Source organism: Lytechinus variegatus, chromosome 15 (genome assembly GCF_018143015.1).
Source record: "Lytechinus variegatus isolate NC3 chromosome 15, Lvar_3.0, whole genome shotgun sequence".
NCBI lineage: Eukaryota > Metazoa > Echinodermata > Echinoidea > Temnopleuroida > Toxopneustidae > Lytechinus > Lytechinus variegatus.
In genome coordinates this window covers 7,283,066-7,301,772 of record NC_054754.1, presented here as the reverse complement: position 1 = coordinate 7,301,772, position 18,707 = coordinate 7,283,066, and the positions used below count along the sequence as shown (strand labels likewise).

General features: G+C 38.0%; 1 protein-coding gene across 3 annotated transcripts in view; it reads left to right on the top strand.

Moving 5' to 3' along the window:
* Window positions 1-32: 32 nt before the first annotated feature.
* The window catches only part of LOC121428620 (ATP-binding cassette sub-family F member 1-like), a 35,436-nt gene continuing 16,761 nt past the window's right edge, over window positions 33-18,707 (top strand). Inside the window, exons 1-12 of one of the 3 annotated variants that reach the window (XM_041625384.1) lie at window positions 33-318; window positions 1,785-1,942; window positions 3,230-3,358; window positions 9,708-9,811; window positions 11,070-11,160; window positions 11,586-11,689; window positions 12,616-12,679; window positions 13,079-13,222; window positions 14,116-14,204; window positions 15,087-15,197; window positions 16,948-17,048; window positions 17,693-17,778. In XM_041625384.1, the coding sequence (XP_041481318.1) occupies window positions 1,804-1,942; window positions 3,230-3,358; window positions 9,708-9,811; window positions 11,070-11,160; window positions 11,586-11,689; window positions 12,616-12,679; window positions 13,079-13,222; window positions 14,116-14,204; window positions 15,087-15,197; window positions 16,948-17,048; window positions 17,693-17,778 (1,162 nt within the window). In that variant the 5' untranslated portion in view covers window positions 33-318; window positions 1,785-1,803. Of the gene's footprint in view, window positions 319-1,781; window positions 1,943-3,227; window positions 3,359-9,707; window positions 9,812-11,069; window positions 11,161-11,585; window positions 11,690-12,615; window positions 12,680-13,078; window positions 13,223-14,115; window positions 14,205-15,086; window positions 15,198-16,947; window positions 17,049-17,692; window positions 17,779-18,707 lie in introns of those variants that run through there. The other 2 variants (XM_041625383.1, XM_041625385.1) reach the window with 2 other exon arrangements.

The following is an 18,707-nucleotide window of genomic DNA, read 5'->3' as shown; positions in this document are numbered from 1 at the left end:
TTGCATGAGGATTGCGAAATTTGGTACACGCCACGCACATGTACTGTATACGGCGCGCCGCGTATTGCATATACGAGACGGAAACGGGACTGCGGCAGTGGCATGGAATCGAAGCCATACTGCTACAAAAAATAAAAAAGAGGGATAAATTAAACCATCTGGTTGATTATAACATACAAGGAAGAGAGGGAGAAAGTCAAGTACAGACTAAGAAACGTTTTTGAGAGAGAAATCCACTCCAGCAGCGTTAGTTAACGTTACTTTTGTGAGCGCCGAAAGCCGAGGCCAGGGCCCAGGCCAGGCGAAGTGCAAGTGCAGGTAATTTGGTAAACATATTACCATGATTATATTACAGACGGTAAAGTGAAAATAATATTAATAAAGGGGAAGTTCACTCTGTCTCTGAATATTCATTCATTGCAACTATGACAGCTGGATTATTGATAATGCAAAGTAGTACAATTAAATACACAATTACATGAAATTGAATATTTACCAAAATTAGAATGATTAATAGACTTTTGTCATCTGAATATTTAGGTCATATTGAATCATTTGCATTTGAGCATGCATGTATATTATTTATGTAAATGGAGATTATATTTTATGTCATGTGAGAATCAAAAGAGATAAGATTTAGTCTGAATAGGTTGGAGAAATCCAATTGAAGGTATTTGATTAATCACAATTTAATATAAAAAAAATTGATATATATATATCAATGCATTGAATTTGATTTATTAGTGTTGTGTAAATTCCTAATCAACTTGTCTATAACCAGAATAGCATCTATTTTCAGATAATGCAAAACAGTGCATCAATCTGACAATCTCTATTTTAAATTTAGAAATAATGAAAGAATTCAATTTACTTAGGAGCCAAGTTACATGATAAATACATGTAGCTGTAATGGCAACTGACAATGTCAATAAAATCAAGCATTTGTCCCAAGAATAAGAGACAATAAGCCAAACATTGCCAAACTTATTTCTTCCCTCAGGGAGTAGTAACAGAGAGAAAGGTTATATCAAAACCTTGTTCATTGAATGAGTGTTCAATTTGAATAAATGTGCATGCTACATGGGGAGCATTTGATTTTTTTCCCATAAATCTATAAAGATTATGATTTTTATTTCCGCCACTGCCTGATTAATCATAGATATCACAGACACAATTTGTCAAAATCTAAAAATGTAATGCATCAATATTGAGCCTGCTTAGGGTGTGTTTATGCTTCCATTGGGAGGACAGAATCAGCGATTTCAAACGTTGATTCAAAACGCCGATCGTAAACGTAGTTCTGGGAGTGCTGTTTATGCTTCACTTTTCAGAGCAAATCATGATCTCCAGCTGGCTTCGCATCGTAAAGCGAGGTCAAATTGGGCGCGCCTTTTTTTGAAAGTTTTTTTTTTCCGATTGTTGTTATTACGTAGAGATAACATTGAGCAATACGATTGTATTTGCCCGCGGATTTTCATCTCACCGGAAGCATGTACCAAATGACGTCATTTAAACGTTTACGATCGTGGTTCTGTTTATGCTTCCCCAGAAAGCCTGATTCTGGTCAAACGACGCTTACAAACGCACCTTTTTGTGAGTTTACGATCGGCGTTTTGAAACAGCGTTTAAATGCAAGTAAGCATGGACGCAACCGTGTTTTCGACTAACCACGTTTGGAAATGCTGATTCTGGCCTGAAAAGTGGAAGCATAAACACGGCCTTAGTCAATGATCCATGTCTGCAATTTATTCAGTCATTACTCTTTTTTTGCATTTGAACAGAAGTTAGAGCAGGAGCGTCAACATGCCTAAGAAGGGTAAGAAAGGAGGAAAGAGGGGAGGAGATGATTTTGGTGAGGACGACGTTCCAAAGACAAGTGCAGCTCCCAGCATTGAGGATAATGAAGAGGGAAAGAGAGCCGACGGAGCAAAAGGCAAAAAAGGTAGCTAGATCTCCTTAGATTCTGTCAGAAATTATGATATTGATAGCTCCTTTACCATTGATAGAAATGACAATGATGAAAAAAGTAATAATCAGAACGAGGAGAAGAACCAAAAGAGTAAATCTAGACGAGAAGATGAGGACAAGGAGGGAACTTGGAAGAGTAATTATAAGAACAATGATAGAAATAATAGTGATCTAAGAGATATATTTAAGACTTGATGATCAAGAAAATAAAAGTTATTAGATTTAGTTTGATTAGTTCTGTAATTTATCATTGCTTACAGCATGAGAAATGATTATTGACAATTTTTCTACTAAGCTTCCATACATCAAGGTTTACTTTGATAATTATTTCCCAAGCTGTAGGTACATACATTCAATTTTCAATTCTATTCAATCTTTATTGCTACCAGATTGCATATTTTGCAGGTTGGTTGTGATAGAAATAAAATGGTTGACAATTATAGATTTTACATTTCAAAGATTGATAATTGCTAATAATTCAAAATGACAAAACATCTTAAAAAGTGTACACTCATATAAAATCTGAAGGACAAATAATTGGTACTCGGTACGCAAAAATCAAGTGAGACTTATATGTTGCATGCTCAAAATATTTTTTTTTTCTTTCTTTCTGCAGAGTGGATTTGGTGCATAATTGTTTATATCAATAATATCCCTTTTACAAACTCATCCTCCAATTATCCGCCTAAGAGTAATGCGGATACTTCAATAAAAATTGCATTCACAAACTCAGAAAATAATCCGCACTATTTTTTTACGAGCGCCTGACCTGAAAAAGGCGGATAATTGTCATGGCAACTGCACACACCCCCTCCGATGGTGTTGTGTTAGAAATGGGTGACCTTGCGACCACACCATGGCAATTATCTGCATTACTTTAGAAATGCGTTCATAAAGTCAAAATCTGGTCCCGATGCCGCTATTATGCGGGTAATTGCAGCATTGAAATAATGCGGATAATTCTGGTCCCACTCCGATTTTACGACCAACTTATGCGGATATTTGCATAATTGGGTTTATGAAAGGGGTACAAGTGGGTTGAATTAATTCAAGGGCGTTTTCTTGTATGCCCTATTGATCGGTTCAATGTCCCTCTCATTTACCTAAAGGGGAGGGGGAGGTGCCCTTTTGAATTTTTATCCTGTTTGTGGTGTAAATGTGAGATATATAGATTAGTGGCCTCATCCCACAAGTATTCCAAATTACTCCCTGTCATATCTATAAATGTTTAATCTACTAGTTGTATGCGATGTTATTTCAGACAAGAAAAAGGAGAAGAAAAATCAGAGGAAAGGCAGGCAAGATGATTCTGATGATGACATACCAGACCCTATAGCAGCAGCTATGAAAGAGGAGGAAGAGGAAACTAACAGACCGACTACAGCTAAAGGCAAGTCTATTGAACAATACTCCTTCAGAGACTGTTGTATCACAACAGCCATACTCCAATAGGTTAAACTCTGTGGCTCGTATTCTCAACTCGGGTTTAAATTAAACCCCGGTTTAAAGTTGTGGTTTAAGTATGGAGAGCCAATTGGGGCACAAGTCTTTAACAGTACACATCCAATTTATTAACTCATATGACACACTAAATTGTCTGGGAATGATAAATGAAGTATTTTTCTTCATTATGAAAGCAAAATAGTAAAAATAAGAAATATACAATAGAAGCAGAATTTTTGAATTTTTTGCTCCCCATAATTTTAGCATAGACCTAGACCGTGGTCTAAGTCAGAATATGGGCCTGTTTGTTAGTGATGGAATTATTTGAGATTGCTTTATATAGACAAGGGTAACACATTAAGCAAGGCTCCACATTAACTTTTTTGGTGGTGGCCCGTTCGGGCCACCAAAACCTTCAAATAATTTTTTTTGGTGGCCCACTAATAAAGTTTGGTGGCCCGAAAAATATAAAGAAAACATTAATTAAAAATGAATAAAACAAACTGAAGTATTCTGCAATCACTAACACGTACCACTATTCTTTGTACATCTTGTATATAAATCGTGCTTGCTGTTATTTTACTTTGCATAAAACAAAAGAAAAAATAAAGAAAAAAAAAAAGAACAGGTCATAAAAAAAATTTTGAGAAAAACAAAAGAAAATTTAAGAAAAATAAAACAAAATTATCAAAAAATGGGGAAAATTATTATTATTCAGTAGAAACATGTTCTTTAATCAGGTATTTTCAATGGGAAGGGGTATAAATGGTTTAATCACTGAAAAAAATGAAAGAAAAAAATAAAATGGCAAAAGTTATCTGGAAAAAACAGTGAGACAATTCCTTCCCTATATTTGACAAAATGATGGAAAAAAAATCACATGTCATATCAATGAAATGCCTTCCCAAAGTATTTACTTCCTTGAGAGTGGTTTAAGAAGTCATTTGTAAACAAGAAAGAAAGAGCGGCCTATTTATTTTTGGCTCAAAGAGACACAGCTTCGAAATAAACCAAATATCAACATACATACAAATGCACATATGGGACTGTGATGTACTCACCTATGTGTATTAATGCATTTGGAAATCGGTCTTTTTGAGTCAAAAGAGAGGTCATAATTCCTCCTTTTAATGCTTTCAATTAATCAGGTTTCAGTAATATGGACTGTAGAAGGGCATTTCATTGGTGTAAAATGTGACTTTGACGTAGATTTCCAAAGTTCTGGGGAAGATTTCTTAGCAGTAACATTTCGTATCGCAGCTCCCTGGGTCTGAATAGTCTGCTCGTGCACAGCTAGCTGCATTGGTTTCATGCATGCAAAGCTCAGCCAGACAGCCGGCTGAATAATAGTTACTGTATGCTAGCGGTAGGCCTACATACTGTCATGACTATGCACTCTTTGTGTGTGTGTATTTGTGTGTAGATTAACAAAAAAGGCGCATGACGAATTGGCTTGCAATTTTAACTGTAGAAGGTTGATAAATGCATGCAAAATCGGGAGAAAAATTGCGCTACTTTGAAAATTATTGGTTGCCCGATTCGGGCCACCAAAACTTAACATTTTTTCAATAATGGTTGCCCGAGATGAATTTTTGGTGGCCCCGGGCCACCGCTAATGTCGAGCCTTGGAATGGGTAGAACATAATAAAACGAAGAATTAATTTACATGTAGATTTCTTTTAAAAAGCAAATTTATTTATGTGTGGGAATGGGACAATCTGTGAAATATTTTATGAATTATTGTTTGACTTAACTTGGAGTCAATTTGTGGTTTAATTATGATTTACAGTCAGCCAAATGTAAAACAAATTTGAATTTATTACTACTGTCTATCTAACAATATTTTTCACCCCCCCACTACGTCAAATATCAATTTGGTGCCCACTATATCAAACTTCAATTCTGCGCCCCTATGTCGAACTTTAATTCAGCGCCCCCTAGGTCAAACATGAATCTGGTGCCCCTATATCAAACATAAGTTAGGGGACCCCCTATGACGAACACCAATTTGGCACCCCTAGAAAAAATTTAATTCTGCACCCCCCCGGTAAAATATGAATACAGCACCCCCCCCCCTCCTACGTTGAACAGCAATTTGGCACCCCTAAATAAAACATCATTCGGGCACCAACAAGATCGGATATCAAGTCCGCGCCCCCCTGGTTGAACATCAATTCGGCGCCCCTATGACGAACATCAGTTCGGCCTCCCTAGGTCGAACATCAATTCGGCGCCCCTAAATAAAACATCTATTTGGTGTCCCCCTAGGTAGGACATCAAGTCTGCTTTAGGTTGAACATCATTTCGGCTCCCATGTGTTGAACATCAATTCAATGCCCCTAGGGTCGATCATCAATTCGGCAACCTCTTAGGTCAAATATCAATTTGGCGCTCCTCTATATCAATCTTTAATTCAGCACCCCTATGTTGACCTTAAATTCAGTGCCCCTATTTTGAACATCGATTTGCCGCCCCTAAGTCGAATATTGATTCGGCCAGCCCCTATGTCGAACATCCATCCGGTGCCCCTGGGTAAAACATCAATTTGGATCCCCCTCCCCCCTCAGACATGAACTTGGTGCCCCCCCATGTTGAATGTCAATTTGGTGTCCCCTAGCTCGGACATCAAGTCCACGCCCCCATATGTTGAATATCAATTCGGTGCCACCCCACCCCTAGCTTGAACAGCAATTTGGCGCACCTAAGTAAAACATTAATGGGGCACCCCGAAGGAGGACATTAAGTCCGCGGCCCACTTGGTCGAACATCGGTTCGACGCCCCTATGTCTTACATCAATTCGGTGCCGCTATGTCGAACATCAATCTGGCTACTCTTGGCCGAACATCAATTTGGCACCCCCACTACGTCAAATATCAATTTGGTGCTCCACTATATCAAACTTAAATTCAGCACCCCTATGTCAAATTTTAATTCAGCGCCCCCTAGGTCAAACATAAATCTGGTGCCCCTATATCAAACATCAGTTAAGGGACCTCCTATGACGAACACTAATTCGGCGCCCCTAGAAAATATATAATTCTGCACCACCTCCCACCTAGGTAAAACGTAAAAACGGCACCAGCCCCTCCCCTACGTTGAACAGCAATTTGGCAGCCCTAAATGAAACATTTGGGCGTCCCCAAGGCCGGACATCAAGTCCATGCCCCCCTTGGTCGAACATCAATTCGGCGCCCTTAAATAAAAAGTCTATTTGGTGTCCCCCTAGGTAGGACGTCAAGTCTGCACCCCCATATGTCAAATTTCATTTTGGCGCTTTAGGTTGAACATCGATTCGGCGCCCCTATGGCAAACATCGAATCGGCGCCCATGTGTCGAACATCAATTCGACGCCCCTAGTTCGACCATCAATTCGACCCCCTCCTAGGTTGAATATCAATTTGGCACTCCCCTATATTAGTCTTTAATTTAGCACCCCTTTGTCGAACTTAAATTCAGTGCCCCTATGTCGAACATCGATTGGCACCCCTATGTCGAACATCCATTCGGTGCCCCTCGGTAAAACATTAATTTGGCTTCCCCTAAGTTGGACATGAATTTGGTGCCCCCCTCCCCATGTTGAATGTCAATTTGGCTTCCCCCTAGGTCAGACATCAAGTCCATGACCCCATATGTCAAATATCAATGCGGCACTTTAGGTATAACTTAGGTAAAACATTTCGGCGCCACCCCACCCCTAGCTTGAACAGCAATTTAGCGCACCTAAATAAAACATCAATGGGGTGCCCCGAAGGCGGACATCAAGTCTGCACCCCAATATCAATTTAGTGCTTTATGTTGAACATCGATTCGGCGTCCCAATGGCAAACATCGAATCGGTGCCAATGTGTCGAACATCAATTTGGCGCTTTAGGTAAAACTTCAATTCGACCCCACCCCACCCCTAGCTTGAACAGCAATTTGGCGCACCTAAATAAAACATCGATTCGGCACCCCTATGTCAAACATCAATTTGGCTACTCTTGGTGGAATATCAATTCCGCACCCCCCACTACGTCAAATATCAATTTGGTGCTCCACGATATCAGCACCCCCTAGATCAAACGTGAATCTGGTGCCCCTATGTCAAACACCAGTTAGGGACCCCTAGAAAAAATTCAATACTGCACCACCTCCCCCTAGGTAAAACATAAATACAGCACCAACCCCCCCCTACGTTGAAAATCAATTTGGCTCCCCTAAATTAAACATCTATTTGGTGTCCCCCTAGGAAGGACAGTACATCAAGTCTGCACCCCTGTATGTGGAATACCAATTTGGCGCTTTCGGTCGAAATCGATTCGGCCGCCTGTGGCAAACATCAAATCGGCGCCCATGTGTCGAACATCAATTCAACACCCTCCTAGGTCGAATATCAATTTGCCACTCCCCTATATCGAACTTAAATTCAGCACCCCCTAGGTTGCACATCAATTCGGTGCCCCTAAATAAAACATCAATTTGGCGCCCCTCTAGGTTGGACATCAAATCCGCACCCCCTTATGTTGAATATCGATTCGGCACATTAGGTTAAACATATCGGCGCCACCTCATCCCTAGGTTGAATAGCAATTTGCCGCCCCTAAAAGAAACATCAATTGGGCGCCCCCAAGGTCGGACATTAAGTCCGCGCCACACTTGGTCGAACATCGATTCGGCACCCCTATGTCGAAAATCAATTCGGCTACTCTTGGTGGAATATCAATTTCGCACCCCCCAATACGTCAAATATCAATTTGGTGCTCCACTATATCAGCACCCCCTAGATCAAACGTGAATCTGGTGCCCCTTTGTCAAACATCAGTTAGGGAACCCCCTATGACAAACACCAATTTGGCATTCCTACGAAAAATTCAATTCGGCACCACCTCCAACGTTCTCGCCAGGTTCACTCTGACGCTTGTCGGCGCGAAGCGACGAAAGTTGCACAGCGGCCTCGGTGCGTTTTGCACGCATCGGGGGGAGGGTTCGGGAGGGGGGTGTCCCCCCTCCCGCGCAAAGCGTGGTAGCTATCGAAAATATTATGACAAGGGGCAAGGACAACTTTCCCATAGGCCATGTACTTAACTATCAGGGATTTGTGGTTTTCTCCTAATTACCCATTCGCCTGAGGCAGTAATCTAAATATAACCCAGGTAGTATATTGTTTAATGTCCTCATGAAAGAAAAATACAATTTGAAATAAAACTTTTGGGGAAAATGACATTTTAGCCATAATATGTATTGAAGTACATGGAAGAGTAGTCCTTGCCTTACATCACTATGACATCACATAAGCGGCCAATTTGAAGTCCCCATAGGTATAGTGATTACCAATATTGACAACTTTTAAAAATTCATAACTTTCTTGTTATTTGTCCAATATTGTTCAAACTTTCACCTATCAACTTGTCTGATTTTTATTTTTCTTATAAAAACAAGTTTTTATTTGGGTTGGATTCTCCTTTAAGTTGAATATCAATTCCCAGTCCCCCCCCCCTCCTCCATGTCGAACATCGACTGGCGCCCCTGGGTAAGACATCCACTTCCTAGATCGAACATCAATTCGGCACCCCCCATATGTCGAATATCAATTTGGCGCTCCTGTATATGGAACTTCGATTCAGCGCCCCTTTGTCAAATATCAATTCGGCGCTTTAGGTAAAACATCAATTTTGCGCCACCCCACCCCTTGCTTGAACAGCAATTTGGCCCCCCTAAATAATATATCAATTGGGCGCCCCAAAGGTTGGACATTAAGTCCGCACCACTAGGTAAAACATCAAATCGGCACCCCCTCCCCCCTTCTTTTTCCTGTTAAGTACAGACTGCCGTTGGCATATTATCGTACTCGTTGTGCTTGTCAAGTTCCCAGATGAATAGTGCAAGTAAAAAATCTCTACAAAACTATGTGCGGCTTAAAACAGAAGAGGCCTTAACGAAGCCTCCTTTGCTGCACCTCCTGCTTGAAAGATGCAAGTGAGGTGCTGTGGACTATCTTTGCTGGGAGTGAGTTCCATATTATGATAGTATCAGGAAAGAATGTCTTTTGATATATTTGTTTGAACATCAATTTGGTGCCCCTAAGTGAAACATCAATTTGGCACCCCCTCTGGCCGGACATCAGAATACGCGCATGCATAGTGATATCCATGATAGCATAGTGTAATTCATAAGATATCCCTCCGTTTGGAGGATTCTATAAGTGCACCCAAAATAGAAATTTTTCAAGTTTTAAAATCTGTACATATTTGCAGTATTTGCAGACATCTGGTAACTGAACTTGCTTGTTGGTATGATTTATTCCTTCTAATTCTAGCTTCCAAAAAGAAAGGAAAAGGGAAGAAGAACCGAGGAGGAAAGGTGGACGATTCTGATGAAGATGAACAACTCATGAATAAAATAAATCAACTAGCTCTCGAGGTGAGCAGAGAATATTATTTTAACAATCTAATGCTGACTGTGATTTGATTAGGCCAGAGCCATATTATTTTGAAAACTGGTGTTTGACAGCTTTGATTTGATCAAACATCGATGCATCAAATTTTGAAGGCGGGGAAATTTGAGTCAATTTGGTTTTGCTCTAGCCTTCGATGCATGCACTACGACAGTATGTGCTGGGAGGGTACGCGTTGCTCAAGCAGATGATGGAGCAAAGTTTGTTTGTATTTTCAATGATCACAAAACACACAAAAAGGGACCATTGCAGTTTCTTCCAAAATATCTTAAACAATGATATTTGCAGATGACAACATATAAGTTTTAAATGAAACCATATTAATAGACATGAATCATGCAGAGTCGATACGAATGATTCTCGTTCAACTAGCATTCGCAGTCCGGACCCGCACACACTACAGCCATGTCCGCAGCCCGTACACTCGCTCTCCTGAAACGACAGGCGAGCTTGCCGGCAAACCAGTATGCTCTACCAGCGTAGAGCACTGTAACTTGCCTGAGATGTAGTTGGATCCAAAATGATGTGAATAAATATTCATAATTTTCTCTCTAGATGGTCATTTGAATGGGTCGTGTGGTCCATTGGTTAGAGCATTGGACTCATAATCGCAAGGTTGTGAGTTCGAATCCCAACTCTGCCATTGTCTCCACTTTGATAAAAAGGCCCAAGAGTGATATCTGTCGTCTTTTACGTCAGCCACTATGACTGATTAACCTAGACGTAAAATGTTTCCTAGGTAATTGGTTATATACCAGCTTGGCGTTTACCAGCAAAAAATGCTGTCCTGCCGAGTTCCTACGGGAGTTACCATAAACAGAAACAGAAACAGAAACAGAATTGGTATTCAATGTTTTTCTTTGATACACCGTATTTGCAAAATCTGCACCGGCGCTTGATGACATCAATCAAACACCGATTTTAAATCGATTTTGGCTCAGGCTTAGATTTGGTACCCTCTCAACAATGTCAGGAATAATAAATAGTTGAAAGAGAAAGTTCACCATAACAATAGGATGGTTTTGATAAAAGCCAAAAAATCAGTGGAAAATATCTTTGAAGATGTGATGAAAATCCATCAAAGTATAACTGAGTTTATCAAAATTATTTTTATTGTAGGTGGGGGGGGAGGTGAGTTTGGGGCTCCCAGGCTTTTGGCAATGTATTAAAGGGCAAACATGTTGCTGGTTGAATTTGTTTTTGGTTTGATTTGTTTGTTCTTAGGATGAGATGGAAGAAGATGAGGAAGAAGAGGAAGAGGTTCCTAAGAAACAACCGAAAGGCAAAAAAGGAAAGAAGCAAGCTGCCAAGCAAGGTAAATTGATATTAAACCATTGACTGAGATTTTACAGTGACCACCAAGCTCTAGTATGCAAAGTTTTATAGATAAAAGTGTTATAACTATGGTGGTCAACATTGGTCGGACCAACTGGCCCAGAAGATATTAGACCACCACTCCTCATGATAAACACTGCTTCCAACTGCCATTGATTTAAAATGAAAAGTGTTTCATACGTGACTCCTTGCAACGAAGAATTGTACTTGCATTAATTAATTTTTGGAAAAACATACTCTATTCAAAGGAAACCCCTTGTTATTTATTATATTAACAATCATTGATTTATCTGTTTTCAGCTTTTTTTCTTGCAAATATAAAGGTTAGCTCTATCCATCTTTTATGAGGTACCTTTGGACCATCCAACCATTTTAAAATTGATAAGTGCGATTATATTCTTACAGCTGCTTTTGCTCTATTGGATGAAATGGAGAATGATGAGGACAATGATGATGTCAACGATGAGGAGAATTTAGATCCACCAAAGAAAGAAGATCCACCGCCAAAGGTAATATTGACATCATGATTTCTTAAGTGCAAGAAACGATAAAATCGGGATATAAAATGCAAATTTTGTTTAGTAAAACAATGTTTAGAGATTGAACAGATGTCTTTGAATCTGTGATGTTGCTTGTTGCCTTTTCTGCTTCCAACCGTGTTGAAACCAGTTCGAAATTCAAAATAAGTGAAGTAATAATAATAATATGGATCATTTAAAGATAAATGCCAGTTGTGGTAACGATCTCAAAATGACTTTTTACAGAATCCAATATAATGACCACCCAAGTGTCTGTTTATATGAATAAAAAATATGTGCCGAAGGATTCTGGAAGAAATTTTGTAATTGCTGAGAAATAAGCAAAATAAGCGCAGATTCAGGCACTTCCGTCGGGTCTTTATTCCAGCAATATAATATACACTGTCCCACCTGTGCCTCTCTGTGTTGGCGATCTTCAGTGTGATTGTTTTTCAGCTTAGATTTTATGATTTCACAAAGTTCAGTTTATGTAGCTGTACCAGATCTAGATCGACGATGATATAGTCATACTTAACCTTTGTTTTACAGGCGTTCTCACTAAATCAGTGTTTTACTGCAACTACTGTCATTGAGCTTTAAAATAAGTGAAGTAATAATATGATAAGGATCATGTATACAACGCAGCAAATATATACTATATATCCTGTTTTAATGCGAGACTAAAGGATCCAAACAGCGTCTGTCGTCCGTCTGTCATCCGTTACTCTCAAGTAAAGGTGTTACCTGCAAGATTCTCTTTTGACCAATGACTATACACCAGTTACTTGGATAATCACCAAACTTTGGCCATAGTTGTACTTGGAGGTGTTTTATTATGCTGTTAGAGGTCACTTGCTAAGGTCAAAGGTCATTGAGAAATCGGTCATTTCAGCTTTCTAATTTTATTTTTCTTGTAGGATGAACCAGTAGAGGAAGCAGCTCCAAAGAATGAAAAGAAAGAAAAGAAAAAGAAGAAGAAAGGTAAACTACAATGTGCCCAAAAGAATAAAGATAGAGAAAGGAGGATTAAGCAAAGGGAAGGATTTTTATGAAAGAAACAATTACAAATGAGAAGAAAGAGTAGTAGGAGTGGGGGGATACAGAGAAATGAAGGAGAAATATTTTTTGTTCAGCTCTCTATTCATCATTTATGTTTTGATTGCCAATATCCACATCAATAGTAATTATTTTATAATGTATCAGTGTACCAAGAAATATGTTTTTAATTTGCCATTAACTGTGCATCTTGACAAAAACGAGTAGTTTTAATTTAAAAGGAGCAGAAGCTCTGAATTTCGCAAAAAAAGGGAATTCAATTCATTATTCTATGCAAGCGTTCGTGATGTATGATTGATGATTAAGAAATCTACCTTTTATTAGATAAGTTTGCCTTCTTGAATGAAGTGCCAGATGAGGTGGAGGAGGTGAAGGAAGAAAAGAAGGAGGAGATCAAACCAGTCACACAGGATGAGGAGGATGAGGATATCTCAAAGGCAGAAGAAGCCCAGTTCTCATATCTCGATGGTATGTTCTCTTCAAAGCTTTGTTCAATTCAATGCAAGGTTTTATTAGAATCATGTGTGGAGCATTGTGGCCCAGTGGATTAGTCTTCTGACTTTGAAACAGAGGGTCATGGGTTCGAATCCCAGCCATGGCATAATTTCCTTCGGCAAGAAATTAATCCACATTGTGCTGCACTTGACCCAGGTGAGGTAAATGGGTACCTGGCAGGAATTTATTCCTTGAAATGCCATCCCACTGTAAAAGGCTGCGAGGCTAAAGCCAGGGTAATAATATCCAATTAAGTGCATAGGGATGCATTTGGCAGTGATATTCGCTATGTAAGTATGTTGGTATTATTATTATTATTATGTGTCACATCCAATTAGTTGAATTGGTCAGGTTTGCAAACAAAAGACTTGTTGCAAATTTCAAACATTGTAAATTGGGGGATTCATAAGCGTGATGGTACTTGGGCGAGATCTGTTTCCCCCTTACTGTCATTGATGGGGTAGTAGCGAGGGGGGGGTAAGGAACCTGTCCTTGATGTTTCACACACTGCGTCTGCAATGCCTGAGCTGTTGTTTTGTGCAGTGATTCATTGATCCAAGTTCCTACAGTCAGATTTAATAAGGAAATACACTTACTGCTTGCATTCAATGTAGTCGGCGTAATAAAAACACAGATTTAACACACACAAATACAACTCTAAAGAGAAAGGAGAGATATGTGATAGGACTGTTAAGTATTGCTTGCTTATTATCAGAAGAAAAATACAATTTATAATCAGTCCAAAAGCTAAATCACAAATGTCAGTGCACAATCCAATCAAAGCTAATCATTTGACGAGGATCTTTGAGTGAGTTATATTATTTACTATTACCTTTATTGTTCCTGTTTTTAAATGTCTTTTTCAGGTGAAGATGCAGCTCCTAAAGTTGAAGAAGAGGAAGAGAAAGAAACAAAGAAGATGAGTCGAAAAGAGATGAAGAAAATGAAAAAAAGGGTTCGTAGAAAAATAATCCTCTGATCTTTTGAAAAACTCACACTTGTGTGCAATGAATGTTGGATAGACCTGTCCCTGGAAGAAATGAATATTGCAAAAAGAAAATTCACATTTTAACCATCATCTCTCTTGTGATAAGTTCTTCTGTAATGGTACATTTTAGTGCTAAAAATTCAATGTTTGTCAAGAATTATTGATTTTTTTTAAAGATCCCTATGCAAGAAGGATGACTGAGGTCTTGCATTAGCTGCTCCTCTTATCATAAATCTGTACGGTTGTTAGAAGGCTTTTGGTTTAAAGATGTATGATGATTATGATAGGTTTGAAGCTCAGTTTTTCGTGCTTGGCTCTCAGTTAGCAACGTACCAATTTGTAGCCATGTTATCTCCCTTTTTACAGCCATTTTGTTGCTCTTTTGATAAACAGATAGAAAACTTTGAATTATGTCACTTTCGGCTTTTCCGTACAGCTACAAAAAGTCTGCAAAACAATGATTTTTATTCCATTTTGCTCAGCTATGCTCATTGTGGCCGAATGCGTTGCTTTTATGTAGAAGCAATTTTCATTGCAGCAAATTACCATGGAATGGCACAAAGAGCTTCAATTTAATGCTCCCAAAGTACCCTTGCTGAAATATCCTAAGTAAGACTCAAGTGGAAAATGTGCATACACTATGAATGGAAACTGCTGAATCTGATGACCTGGGGCCTGTTTCATAAAGTCTGGTTATAATTACAAATGCATAGTTTCTATAACAAATTTGTAATCAGCTAATCAAATTGAAGGATTTCAGTAGCTTTTAACTGCTATTGCAAGTTTTTATTATTACAAGTTTTATGAAACACACCCCTGGGTAACTATTTCCATTCTTTCTTTCTTCAGGAACAAATGAAAAAACAGATGATGGAAGATGGAGACCTTTCAAACTTTTCTTTGTCTCAACAAGAAACAAACGTCAAAGGAGCTGCTCTAGAGAATGCTACAGATGTCAAGGTAGTTACATAAAGCTTAGCATTGATTGTAATACATCTTTTTGTAATTGATTGCATTGTCCACAATGTAAAATCAATCAGTAAAAATCGTGGATACAATCTTTCGACAAAGTCATGCATATAATCTTTACTGAAAATTATGCGCTCAATCTTTCATGGCGGAAAATCATGCATAGCCTTGTGAAAATCATGCATACAATCAGCTTTATGTTAGGACACTTTTTTTATTTTGTACTTATAATTTGTAATATTTTGATGTTCAATAGCAAGGGGCTTTATTTGCCTAACAATGTATTGCTGGGGTGCTTGTACAGTGTTCTTGAAACGGGTAAAATCACTTTTTCATGCCTCCACCTGCCATAGGTGGTTTCTGGAGGCTTTATGCTTTCCAGGATATCTGTCAGTCCATCCATCCATCCAGTTTTTGTCTCACCTGCGAAGCAAAGTGAGACTATAGGCGCCGCTTATAACTTAGAAAGTATATGGACCTAGTTAGTAAAACTTGGCCATAAGGTTAATCAAGTATTACTGAATATCCTATTAGAGTTTCATGTCACATGACCAAGGTCAAAGATCATTTAGGGTCAATGAACTTAGACCATGTTCGAGGAATCAACATCGAAATCTTAACCTGAGGTTAAGTTTTTGAAATGTCATCATAACTTAGAAAATATATGGACCTAGTTCATGAAACTTGGACATAGGGTTAATCAAGTATCACTGAACATCCTGCATGAGTTTCACGTCACATGACCAAGGTCAAAGGTCATTTAGGGTCAATGAACTTTGGCCGAATTGGGGATATCTGTTGAATTCCCATCATAACTTTGAAAGTTTATGGATCTGATTCATGAAACGTAGACATAATAGTAATCAAGCATCACTGAAAATTTTGTGCAAGTTTCAGGTCTCATGATTAAGGTCAAAGGTCATTTAGGGTCAATGAACTTTGGCCGAATCGGGGTATTTGTTGAATTACCATCATAACTTTGAAAGTTTATTGGTCTAGTTCATTAAACTTGGACATTAGAGTAATCAAGTATCACTGAACATCCTGTGCGCATTTCATGTCACATGACCAAGGTCAAAGGTCAATGAACTTTGGCCGAATTGGGTGTATTTGTTGAATTAGCATCATAACTTTGAAAGTTTATGGATCTGATTCTTGAAACTTGTACATAAGAGTAATCAAGTATCACTGAACATCCTGTTCGAGTTTCAGGTCACATGATCGAGGTCAAAGGTCATGTAAGGTCAATGAACGTTGGCCATGTTGGGGTTTTTTGTTGAATAACCATCATATCTCTGTAAGTTTATTGGTCTAGTTCATAAAAAGTGGACATAAGAGTAACCATGTATCACTGAACATCTTGTGCGATTTAGAGTAGTATTCAAAGTCAGCACTGCTGCTATATTGAACCGCGTGATGCAGGTGAGACGGCCAGAGGCATTCCACTTGTACTTATTATAAAACAACCATTATTTTTGTAGACCAACTTCAGACTTGTTATGGATATTGTAGGGACAAAGATCTGATAAGATTTTGGGGTTTGTGAAGTTGAAGGTGAGAGAGGTCATTATATACCCCAAAATACCTTGTTCTGCAGCTCAGACTTGAGTCAAATCAATGTTAACCAATATCTTTGATGAGTGAGGAAAAATATCAGCCATCTTCACTTTTGGCATCTAGTTACTTTGAATCTTTGTGGAATTTTGTTAAGTTTTCTGATTTGATGTTTTCCTTTAAACAGGTAGAGAAGTTTTCAATTTCTGCCGCTGGTAAAGAGCTCTTTGTGAACGCATCACTAACCATTGCTCAGGGTCGTCGCTATGGTCTAGTAGGACCCAATGGGTGAGTCTCTTCATCATGATGGAAAATTATATTCCCCATTGTTATCCCATTGAAAAATAATTATCTAAAAACGATAACTTGTACATTTATCTGACAAATTAGTGATTGGGTATCATAAAGTTACCTACAAAGATTTTATCCCCAAATTTTCAGCCTAAATTATAGCTTAGGTGTTGTTTTATATCAAAATATACGTATCAATTAGATATTTTTATTATGATCAGGCACCCAATCAAAATAAAAATTTCTTGTAAAATCCTTCAGATGCATCCACTGAAACATGTTTTATTTCATTCCATATTCATAATTGGAGTTTTGGCACATACATAATCTATCATCTAGAGGTTATAATGTGTGTGTTCTATGAATTGTAAATGAAAGCAAGAGTGTGAAAAAAAAAATCAAAATCAAATTCAAATCAGATATAATCTACAAATGGTAGGAAGTAATTCCTTAAAAAGCTGTGTGCGCTATGAACGCCTAGCTTAGCCGGGTAATATAGGAGTGCCTTGAGCACCTAACATTAGGTGGATATGTGCGCAATATAAATACCCTATATTATATTATAATTTTTCAAACAAAACATGCTGCCATACTTTGAACTAAACATTGAAATTCTCTTTTTGATCCCTGTTGTATTTTAGAATGGGAAAGACAACGCTCCTTTCACATATAGCAGGAAGAAAGTTAGCTATACCACCCAATATAGATGTGCTCTTATGTGAACAGGGTAAGTTAACATATCTGTAGTATTCATGATAAGAAAAAAAACAAGGCGAAAGATGAAGTTTAAATTAATTGTAATTATTTATGCTGTTAAATTGAATTAAAAAATATATTCATAAAACTCATCCATGCAACGGTTCATACTAGTGTATTTTATAACTTAAAGTGATGGTCCAGGCTGAAAATATTTTTATCTCAATACAAAGAGTAGAATTCACTGAGCAAAATGCCGAAAATTTCATCAAAATCGGATAACAAATAATAAAGTTATTGAAGTTTAAAGTTTAGCAATATTTTGTGAAAACAGTCGTCATGAATATTCATTAGGTGGGCTGATGATGTCACATCTCCACTTTCCGTTTTCTTATGTTATGACATAAAATCCTATTTTTTTATTATTTCATACTTGTGGGAATAATATGTCTCCCTTATAATGAAATAAGTTGCAGCAATGAATATCTAATGCACTAAATCAGTTGTCAATCCAATTTTTCTAGTTCTTGGAGGAAAAAATTGAATAAACCTAATTTCATATAATCAAATACAAAAAATAAGTGGATGTGACATCATCAGCCCCCTTATGAATATTCATGATGAATGTTTTTACAAAATATTGCTCAACTTTGAAATTCAATAACTGTTATTTGTTATCCAAGTTTGATGTATTGCTCAGTGAATTCTTGTCTATTTATTAAGCTATGAATTGCAGCATCAGACAATATAAAGGACCCGTCTACTATTTTCTATTTCACTGACATACGATCAATTCTGTCATAATATTTTATGTCATTCTTAAACATTGCAATCGTGAACAGCAATATAATAGATGGGTCTTCTTTCTTTCTTTCTTTTTTATGTCTTGTTTGTCCTCTCTGTCTTGTCTAGTAACATGTGTGCCCCTGTTCTTTGTAACGTTCTCTGTTCTCGTCCTTG